We start from the raw sequence: 11,322 nt of genomic DNA, 5'->3' as shown, positions 1-11,322 counted from the left end.
CCATGTAGTTAAATCACAACAAATTAAGTAAGCGTAAGATTTTCTAAAGTAAAAAAAATTAAAAGTAAAAATAAAGTATGTTACCATTTCTTAACAAAAAACAACGGTCAAAGTTGTTTTCTATCTATGCAATTTACCCTGTAACATATTATCACAAATCAAGTTAAATGCCTTGAAAATTAAATAAAATATATGAATGGTCTATATGGTTTGGGGTAATCTGTTTGTTTGGTTTCTAACTATTTTTTTTTTAAAGCCGGATAGTCCCTATAGTATGGTTTAGTTGCTTCTTTGGTCCCCTTCAAACATTTTTTTGCCCTTAATAATTTATTTTTTTAATTTTTATTATTTATTTAATATTTTTTAAATAAAAAAAATAAAGTAAGCCTGCCATCAAACATCTCCACCTAAACTAAACAATATAAGTATTATCTCTTCATCCCTCTCTTCTCTAATACAAACCCTAAATTACTTAACACTAAGTTTGGCACCCTCCTTTACTTGACTATTATTGTCGTAATTAGATCGTTGTCCTTGCCGGTCAACACCTCCCATCCACCACCGTTTGATTTATGCGTCATCCACTACCATTCCATTTCTCCACTATCAACCATCAAGTTCATGGCGGATTCTGACATTCATGAAGTTTATGATAAGATTGGGTCTTTTGTATTTGAGAAATCAAAACAATGGTGAATATGAAGACAATGATGATGTTGAGATTATTTTCCTTAAGTTGGATTATGCGGCGGAGACACCAACTCCGACCACAACCAGTCAATAACAGTGAAGTTTGTGTTGGAATCAGGAGAGCAACAAGGAAAATAGCGGAGAGTTTCTCAATAATTCCAAGAACTTCATCTCTATATCATGGTGGTGAGTTGGTTGCATTCTCTAAACATAAATTTGCCATAAGTTTCTTGATTTTGTTATTCCCGTTAATTTTTCTCGAATTCTTAGCATTATTTTTGTTAGTATAGTATGCTGAAGGTCGCTTGAGATAACCCATAATTGTTGCAACACTTGAAGCAAGTCAATCCATGGTTAGTTGAGCCGCTGACAATGTTATTATCCAAATCTTTGGGTTTATTTATTTATTTATTTTATTGTGGGGTCGGGTATTTTTTTTTTGCTCGGAGATATTTGCAGATGACAGTGGCATGGGGAAGACGATGAAAAAGAGATATTGCTTTACTAACTTCATAAAACAAATGAAAAATAATATGGGTTTATGTTAATTTTAATAAATTATAAATAATAAACAAATAGTTATTTTTTAAAAGAACTCTTTATGATGGATCTTCTACTTGAATGATTATCTGAGCCATCTGTTAAGTATGAGCGTTCTGCATCTGCTTATGGTCAGTGAGTTTATTCTGTTGATAGCATCGAGATGATCAGGGTTGGAAGTGTTATGTTTGGTATGTTATTCGTTGAGAATTTGGCATGGAGTTGTTTCAGCGTGGGCGGTCCGTCGGAGAGTCAGATCAATGTAGATTCTAGGTTTCGGAAAGGGTAGAAGTGGTTTCCTTCGGGGGCTCAGTGTTTTTTTTTCTTCGGGATGGAAGTTTCGGTTTGGGTTCTGATGTGTGCAATAAGCTACACCTAATTTAATATTCATAACCTAAATAACTTAACTAACTAAAATGCACCTAGGCAGTGTACCTAGTCGAATTATAAAATAGTTGGGTAAGTCGGGTGTCGAACACAGGGAACAGTGTTAATTGATTAATCTACTTACTACTAAATTAACCTAATTATTAACAACTTAAAAGGGTTTTATCTGATTTTACAAGATTAGACGAACTTTACTTAAATTCAATCAATTACTAAAAACACTCATGTTTAGTTCGAATCCACTTCTTTTTTATGGTTAGTTAACAATTATGGATTATCAAGTTGGTCACCAAATATTATATTATTAGCAATTTAAGTCCACATTTACTAATATTTGACTAATTCATGTAAAACTATGCATGGTCACACACAATTAAACACATAACCAATTATATATTATGGATATGCTATGTAAGATTTATTATGCAAACACAATTATGGTCATAATTTATGTTCTCTAGCACAAATAAATTTATTTACGTTAATTACTATCTAAGATTTTGGTCGATCCTAGCTCTAGCAATTTAGTGTTCACTAAATCACTAGGTTAACAAGTTCATGCAGTTTAATGATCACTAATTACACAGAACATGAATTCAAGCAACTAAAGAAACAAATATTAACATACTAGGTAGTAACAAATCGAACACAAGCAAATTACCAACTAACAAATCCATGATAAATTAAACTAAACCATATGTCATAAGCTTCATCTAGCTAAATAAGAGTAGCTAGATTCAGCTACTCATAGCAACAATCAAACAAACACAAATCAAGTTAATAAACATGTTCATAAGTACTAAACAAATTAACTTATTAAGAGTTTTTACTCCTATGGCTTTGAAACCCTCTTTCCATAACTTTTTACCTGCTAAAAATCGTCTTCTGAAAACCTTCTAACCAGTCAAAAGTCCTTCAAATGGTAATGGCCAAGGATATATATACTTTTCTGGGAAGTCGTGATTCATGTCGTGGCAGGAAGCACCACGACGTGATTTGTGAGTTATCGTATCGGGCAAGGATTCCTTCTTCGTGTGTACTTATCTTCTGGAATACTCATGCGACATCGTGTCCTTCTGGTTCACGTCGTGACATCGGTTAAATCCGTGAATCTCTTCAACTTTTGTACTCAAAGTCTCCAATGTTCCAAGTATTGTCAATTCTGGTCCCTTTCTTTGAAAATGCTCTTCTTTGGCTGCAAATAACAATTTAAGCTTATAAGTACCATTATTCTATGCAAATAACCAAAATATTAATAAAAATATAAATAAATATTGCCTAAAATATGTATAAATATGGCAATATCAGGTTCGGTTGTCTTGGGAATGTAGTTTTATACGCAAAATTTTTGGTTGCATTCCTCAAGTTGTTCGTTTTGATATGAGTGTTGGTAAGGAGCGATTTCGAGGACGAAATCTAATTTAAGTAGGGGAGAGTTGTAACACTCGGTTTCAGATTTGCTTCTTTATTCGGGGCTGCAGCCTAATCTTCAGTGTTCATGAGGCTTAGGGCCTTGGGATAGGAAGAATTTGGCCCTTCTCGGGTGTGGGTGTTATGGTTTAAGTGATCCAAGTGTTCGATTGTGTCTTCGGAGGTCAAGGGTATAAAGAACATGAAAATCGGAGTGTAGGGCTTCTATGGATTTTAGGTTTTGTTCGCGAGGTTTTAAGGTGAAGGTGAGTTGTTAGAAGTGTAGGGCTTCTTGCCACCTTTCTGTGGAAATAAAGAACGTCAAAATCGGAGTTATAACGAAGAAGTTTTGACCATTTGAAGTTAGAAGGGGTTAGGCCAAACCGGGTACGCATGGTGTACAAGGGTAGTACGCATGGCGTACACAGAATTTGGGCGCGAGAGCATTTGGGAACGCCCTGCGTTCCCCAAGGGAACACGTTGTGTTCGTCAGGCCAGATTAAAACCCTAATTTAGGGTCTTGGACCCTATTTAATCACCTTAACTCAGCTCCAACCCTCATTTCCTTTAGCCTCCAGTCTCTATAACCCTAAGAACGAAACCCTAGCCTCCATTTGAGTGATTCTTGAGCTTTATAGTGGTTTAAGTGTGTTTTAGTGCTTAAGGAAGAAGAAGGAGCTTCTTGACGAGTATTTGGTTGGCTTGGAGCTTTTGGATCCAAGCTTCATTCAGATAGATCTAGCATCTAAAGGTACAAAGTTCTCAACTTGATGCTTCTACATCATAAGATCTAAGTTAGGGCTTGAAGTATGCATGTTATGGTACTTTGAGGGCTCTTTGTGACTTTGAGTCACTCCAAGAGCCTAAGATTTGTAGATCTTGCCTTTTCTAAGTTGGTTTTGATATAAAGTTGGAGTCTTGATGCATTAAGTTCCCCCATGTTTGAGTTATTGGTCATTTTGTGAAGTTTGAGTGCTTGAAATCAAGATTGGACCTTTTTGAGACTTGCAAAGGCTTAAATCCTTTGACTTTATGGGTTAAGTCACCATCATGGAACTATTCTAGGGTTCTAGATGTTGGACTTAATGGATTAAGTCCTTAAAATGAAAATTTTGAACTTAGCCTTGAACGTCGTGCATAGCCCTTAGGAACGCAACGCGTTTCGTCTTGAGTCCCCATCAATTTGTCCGACGACGAATGCCATGCGTTCGTCTGATCAGTGGAGTTTTTGGTTTTTGGGCTTAGATTTAACTTTGTATATGGGTTTTGCTGATTTGACCTTATTGTGCCTTGTGGTGTCATATCAGTTTTGGGCTACTTATTTGGGCTTTGATGTTTTGGGCCATTTGGACCATCTGATATCAATTGTTGGACTAAGGGAATTTTTAGGCTTTAGGTTAAGGCCCACATGGGTTGGGCCTAATTTGGAAAATTGGGCCATCAGTGGGCCTTTATGGAACTTTCGGTTTTGACCTTTTTGGTTTTTAGACTTGGGCCTCAGTTTTGGTTCAAGTTGGGTTAGTGGTAAAAATGGTAATTTTACCCCAAGTATGGATAATGGATCGTAGTTTGGAACCCAATTACTAATTGGGTGTTATCTTGGTATTGATAGCTCGGAGGAATCGTCAGGGTAGCAGCTAGGGATTTCTTTTAGTGAACTTCTGCATTCGAGGTGAGTCTCCTCACTGTTCTATGGGTCGAAGGAACCAATTCCATACAATTTGGTTAATGTATTGTAGGAAGACCTGGGGGTAACCCTTGACCGTTTGTATGAAAGACCAGGAGACGGCTCCTGGTAATCTGTATGCAAGACCAGGATCTTAACTCTGGCAGATAATTAGTTAAGTAGTTGTAAAATGTATGATAGTAGTCTTTGTGATGCTTGCATGGAAGACCAGGAAGTAGCTCTTGGCACTTGTCTGTAAGACCCAGGGTTTTGGTCCCTAGCCTGGCAAAGAAGACCACAGGGTAGCTTGTAGCATAATGACAAGACTATGGTTGGCACAACACTTTCTATTAAATGTTGGATATGTATGATATGTATGGCTCGTATGTTATGTATGGTATGTGGTATTCGGAGAACTTAGTAGGTTTTGTGCTTATAGTTTATGGTTTAGGGTTTTAGGCACTTTCGGTTCGAGAGGGAACGAACCGACTTGATCACAACGCATACAACCGTGTTTTCCGCAATATGTGATTTTGGGAATGAACTCTGATGAATGTTTTATTCTGAAATGCTTTTAAATGTTTGGATAAGTTACATTAGTGTTTCGACTATAATAAAAATGAATTTTTTACCCTTGACTTTTGGGATGTTATAAATACCCATCTAAATGCATAAATTATACAGGTTTTAATGTATGATCTAAAATAAAGACATATAATTATAAATATAATGAAAACTTACATATAAAAATGTATCTCATTAACGTTATTGGAAGATATTTTCCGTTTTAGTGGTGTCTAGAATGTTGGTAATCCAAAATAGGGGTGGCAATGAGTTAGGTTGGGTCATAAATGGATTGACCTGTTTGATTAAATGTGTTGAAAATCTCTACCCAGCCCAACCCATTTCAGTAAACAGGTTGACAATTCCCAACCCAACCTAATTTTTTTATTAAATGGGATGAAATCGGGTTGACTTGTTTATAGTTTTTTCCAACCCAACCTAGATTAAACCCGAGTTGACCTGTTTAAAATTTCACAACAAAACCCTTAAAACTCAAATAGTCCATCATATAAAATTACATACAATTTAAAAACTATAATAGTTGTTTAAGTTATGAAAATTATATAACAATAACTTTATATGTCCATAACACAAACACAAATAAATGTTTACAACCATAAAACATTATAAATATTTAATTTCTAAATTCTATGCAATTTGACTATCACTTTCTAACAAACTCAAATTCCAGTAACGGTTACTGTCCATGGTTATTGATAAATAAAAAATAATGAAAATATAATGATCCACTCAATAATAATACTAAATAAATATAATTTAAAAAATAATTTTAAAAGGATTGGCGGGTTGTAAATGGGTTAGGAATTTCAACCCTAACCCAACTCAATTAATTAAACGGGTAAGACGCGTCGATGTATTTAATTAAATGGGTTCAATGTCTCAACCCAACATATTATTTATTGGGTTGGGTTTGCGGATTCGAGTTGGGATTGTTACCCTTAATCCGAAATGAGAGAGTTCGAAATGAAATAAAAACAGGTTAAATTGTATTTATAGGGGACCACATCCCCGAGTTGGATCCATTACCCATAAATGTAACAAATACAAAATGGGGTCCGGAATGATATGTTCCGGAATAAGTGGTCATTTTGCAAAAAATAAAAATATAACAGGGTTATTATTATTAAAATAACATTAAAAAATGATTGGTTTACTCAATTTCTGAAAAAAAAAAAAATACAAAACTCAAAAGAACTTCACTTCTCTGAAAATTAAAAACACTTTATGAGTTTGATTTCAAACAATTAATCTCTCAAAAACTCTTCCATTGGAGATGTGATGCTATGTTATGGTATGTTTCGGCAAACTTTTAAGATCTCTTAACTTTTAATAAAAAATTTAATATTTGATTTTTTTATAAAGTTTCCTATATATGTCTAATTCAAACGCATGTCCAAATCAATATATCAAGAACCCCAAATACGCATATTAAAGGTTTGTTAATTTGGATGTACGTACGTGTTGGAAATTAATATTATTACTTGATTATTATGACTGCAAGTTGTATGATTATCTAGTTGTTTAGAATTCAAACAACTATAACAAAATTATTCATTTTTATCTTATTTTAATCTATTAATTCATTAATTACCAGAAACTTACATTAAAAAGGATCATAATTAGTTAATTACATCTTGATAATTAAGTATTTAAGTGTCCTCTGAGTTCTCTCCACATAAGCCATACAAATTTTGTTTCTTCTACAACGATACAAATTGTGCTCTTAGACAATCAAGTGTGATCATCTACAAGATACAAAAGTGGTGACATTTCACTGCATGGGATTCCAGTAATTTGCATGTTTTCATGGCGTAGAGACTTGGTTTAATTATCCTTTATGAGTTGTTCTAATCAAAGTAAAATTTTGATTCAGATATCCATTTGCTTCTTAATTAGTGTCCATAATTGGCAAACTGGAAGATTACTTCAACAACATACTCTCACAATTTGCAGTATAAATCAACAACGCTTCACACCCTAAATTTCCATGCGAAGTAATGGGGAGAGTTCATCAATCGTTGCTATTGCTTGTTACCTTTCTCATAGCTTTCTCGACCTTAATCGAGGGTCAAAAAACATCATTAGGGAAGTTTGATTTACAAAAAGGTCAATCGGAATCCGAGGGTATCAAAGGTCGATATGTCAATAATCCTTTCAATTCCGTTTACTATCTTGATTCCGGAGTTGGATTCCTGGCCAAGGGTAGTTCTAAAGATGGGTCGACGAGGGCAATTGGTGAGGAACCCGCTCTTTTTCTGCTGCACTTCTTACCAGGCTTAGGATTCCCGTTTCCATTCCCATTCCCAGGGTTGGGATTCCCATTGCCAGGCTTGGGAGCCCCATTGCCAGGCTTGGGAGCCCCGTTTCCGTTCCCGTTCCCGTTGGGAGGTTATCCGCCGGGGGCTGGGTTTGCAGGTGGCCCTGGTAAAGGTTTCGGCGGTGGTGGGGGGTTTGGGTTTCCCGGCGGCGGTCCTGGTAAAGGTTTGGGCGGTCGTGGGGGGTTTGGGTTTCCCGATGGCGGTCCTGGTGGTTTTCTGGGTAAACAGAAGGCGGAGGGCAAAGATGAGTTCAGAAGAAATCCGTCTCCATGATTTAATTTTTCTCGAAGTTATAAAGTCGTATGAAATAATTTTATCCACTATAAAAATATTTATGTATTTATCGTGTTTCATAAGAGTTTGTTTGGTTTAATTTAGTCTCTATTAAGATTTGCATTGAATCAGGTTTGATTGTTGTGTATTTGATATAATGACATTAATAAACAGAGGTATTAGGCTTCTTCTGATAATGTACACAAAGTTTTCTACTTGAATTTTATTTGTTGATGTTATTGTTATGCTTTCAAATAATACATTTTCTATATCTTTTTTATTTTTTTTATTTTAAAAATAATATGTATCAAGGATTCAAACAAAGTGGTTGATCAATAAAAAGTCATAATTAGAGTACATCTTAATTGAAAATGTACTAATCCGGAGATGTGAAAACCTTTTTAATGCATAATCGACCTAGAAATTCTCATTTTTTAACTGCATTTCACATATATATATATATATATATATATATATATATATATATATATATATATATATATATATATATATATATATATATATATATTTTAATATAAAGTATGAGATAAAAGAAACAACAAAGTGGGGTCCACACTCCCCTTTGGGGGTAATGTTGGATCCTTCACTACTCATACATAATGATCTAAAATAGCATCTGATATGACGAAATCAAGAAAAGAATCAGATGCCTCTATCGTTGGTTCACCAAAAAAAAACCTTAGACAATATGTTTTTTTTGAGTTGTGAATTCGAAAGTTATTTTGAGTTGTGAATTCAAAGAGGCATCTGAATGATTAGAATTCTAAATGCAAAAAGAAAACCACCAAATGTATAATCACATGATGTAATGCAATCACTCATTCAATTACCTTAATAAAAGTATTTGAACCAAACGTATTCTAAGATTTTCGACACATTACATTAATAAAAGTATTTGTCCATGAGTGGAGCCAAGAATTTTGAACAAGGGGTGCTTGAAAGTGACTAATTTTAGAACAATGAATACTTATAATGGGCTGTGGGTTTTAGGTATAACGAGTATTAGCTAGTTATGAATTTGTTGTCAAATTAAAAAATATGGATTGGGGGGCTTAACACCCACCTGTCCTCCTACTAGCTCCACCACTTTATGTTTGTCAATTGTCATAACAATAAAAATCCATAACTCTAGGACACACACTAGTTGGTGACTTTGTGAACCTTTTTATAATAATAAAAGTTACTTTAAGTAATAAAAGTTATTTTAGGTAAACTACATGCAAAACATAGGAAAATGAAAAAAAAAAAGCACATTTTTAAGCTTTATTCATCCGAAAATCTAATCCGTTACACAAATAGAAAACCAAAAGACAACAACATGACAAAGCCAAAAGACACGAAATGCAATTACAAACAAACCGAGTTTTTATCTTTTGACTGGTTTTTTTCTCCATTCAGTGCGACCCCGGTTAAGCTCAAGACCATCACCCGATGATCTTAAAAAATGCAAAAATTGGGTCAAATGTTGTCCAGAAGATGCGGATCCATTGGTTCCTTCAAGTTCTGAACTTGTAAGGGAATCAACAATATCATCATGTTGGCATTCACGCCTGTAGTCTAAGGTTATAGTTTGTAGTTCATGAGTGTCAATCACTTCTTGTGGGATACTCTGTCAAAAAGACCAAAATTAAGCACTTATTCTATACAGCCATATCTTTTTGACTTAATAGCTACACACTAACCTCCAAAACCCACCCAATGTAGGTAACATTGTTAACATGCTTGTTCATATCCAAATCAGCTCTTCTTGGCTTAATATATATATACACATCATAAAGATTGTTAAATGCTTAATAGTTTTTAACAAGAAAAATAGTAAACAGAGCTTATATTTGGAATAAACTATGGTTTTACCACAAGTCCAAGCGTTGAATATTCAGCAGGGTCTTCTAGTTTTGCTATCTTCTTCAGGCTGCTATTGTTCTCTTCTGGAAATGCTAATCTGGAAGCCATAACACAATCGAATCAATGAAACAAGGTAGAATAACAATTAGATAACTGAATTATGATTATAAACATCAACACTTCATACCTAGGTGTCTTGGGACAAAATATTAAATACTCATCTCTAACATCATCATTTACTTTCTGGAGCCTTCTAGTATCCTCATTCATCATCACCCACTTGCTGGATTTTATATGGAAATTGATCAATTGTTACACCATTTGAAGTCCACAATAAACAGAGACAATCTTGGACCTTTAAAGGAGAGAAAAAAGAAACTAAAAACACACCTTGTTGCCCTTCCAATGACCTCACCATTGGAATGGTCTTTTATAATCCAATCACGTCTAGTACCAATTCTTCCTTCACTTTGACACCAAGTCTCAATTTCAACCACATCACTCCTATCATATAAAACATGTTGTCCTTTTTTTTTTTTTTTTTTTTTTAAAGAAAATCAATAAGCTATGTCAATTGAGAAAGACACGAGACAATCAAGAAATGTCACCATGCAGGGTATCTGTAGATTTCAATGTGCATTCGTGAAGTCACCCAAATGAGATGCAACTTTCTCATAGTGGTTGTAGTGGCAAATCCATCTGTTGAAAACCCCACACTCTGAGCATGATTACCACCAACCTCCTACAATATGTTCAAACTTCAAACTTTACAAGGCTGTTAAAACACCATAGACACACACCTCAAAGCTTCACCAAGAACAGAGGAAACAAGAGTCGATCTCCTTGAACATTACATGTATAGAGTGCAAGATATGCGAGATTTCAAATTGATGATCTGTTTTATGAAATATTGTAGCATGCATTGATAAATCAATCAAACATATGATCCAAATTCGACATCTACATCATTGTCACAGTCTAAAAAAAGATGCCGATCTTCGTAAATTCCTTGAGAGATACACATGCATTGACCAATTCACCAAATTCTGCCCAAAATCCAACAGTTTGAACTTTGAACGCCAAAAAGATAGGTAAAAGAACGAAATTTTAACCTGCAAGAGATTGGCAATTGTTTCAACAGTAGCAGTTTTGTTAATCCCGACTTCATAACACCTAATGATGAACCTCTCCTTATACGATAATCCATCTTCCGTCAAGCTTCCCATCCGGAGCTTGTCTGCCAGGCTCTTTTCCTCCTCTGCTTCGTTCAAACCGACAGAAACGGTGGTCGGTTGTTCATCGGTCTTCACAACCATTACCGGCGCAACCCTCCGCGACGATGAATTGCATAAGAAACCGGTGTTTCTTCTACGAATTGAAAAGAAATCGATGGATCGGGGATGAGTTACGACACGGGTGTTGTCTTTAAAGACGCCATTGTTAGTCGCCGTCGCCGCAGCGGCAGTCTGAACAGCTCTCAGTAACATACTTGACGCCGCCGCGGTCGCCGGAACACCTGTTGGTTGGCTAGATATGTTCTGCGGACGGTATGATTTATGTAGTGCGGCTTCGATGGGACCGAGGGAG

General features: G+C 35.3%; 1 protein-coding gene across 1 annotated transcript; it reads right to left on the bottom strand.

Moving 5' to 3' along the window:
* Positions 1-9,125: 9,125 nt before the first annotated feature.
* On the bottom strand, positions 9,126-11,322 carry FATA (fatA acyl-ACP thioesterase). The gene is made up of 7 exons (XM_078996970.1): positions 10,848-11,322; positions 10,344-10,477; positions 10,126-10,239; positions 9,923-10,018; positions 9,745-9,832; positions 9,573-9,641; positions 9,126-9,499 (listed from the first exon to the last, which is right to left on the bottom strand). The coding sequence occupies exons 1-7, from the start codon at positions 11,220-11,222 to the stop codon at positions 9,257-9,259; spliced, it is 1,119 nt and encodes a 372-aa protein (XP_078853096.1). The 5' UTR covers positions 11,223-11,322; the 3' UTR covers positions 9,126-9,256.

The sequence above is a fragment of the Lactuca saligna genome, chromosome 5 (genome assembly GCF_052625555.1).
Source record: "Lactuca saligna cultivar CGN05327 chromosome 5, ASM5262555v1, whole genome shotgun sequence".
In the NCBI taxonomy this organism is placed as follows: domain Eukaryota; kingdom Viridiplantae; phylum Streptophyta; class Magnoliopsida; order Asterales; family Asteraceae; genus Lactuca; species Lactuca saligna.
This window is presented reverse-complemented; position numbering and strand designations above follow the sequence as displayed.

Coding starts and splice junctions, on each gene's coding strand:
- FATA (XM_078996970.1), bottom strand. CDS start 11,222: ATGTTACTGAGAGCTGTTCAGACTGCCGCTGCGGCGACGGCGACTAAC. Junction 9,833..9,922: donor TTTTGTCCCAAGACACCTAG/GTATGAAGTGTT, acceptor TATGGCTTCCAG/ATTAGCATTTCCAGAAGAGA. Junction 9,642..9,744: donor ATTCAACGCTTGGACTTGTG/GTAAAACCATAG, acceptor ATATATATTAAG/CCAAGAAGAGCTGATTTGGA.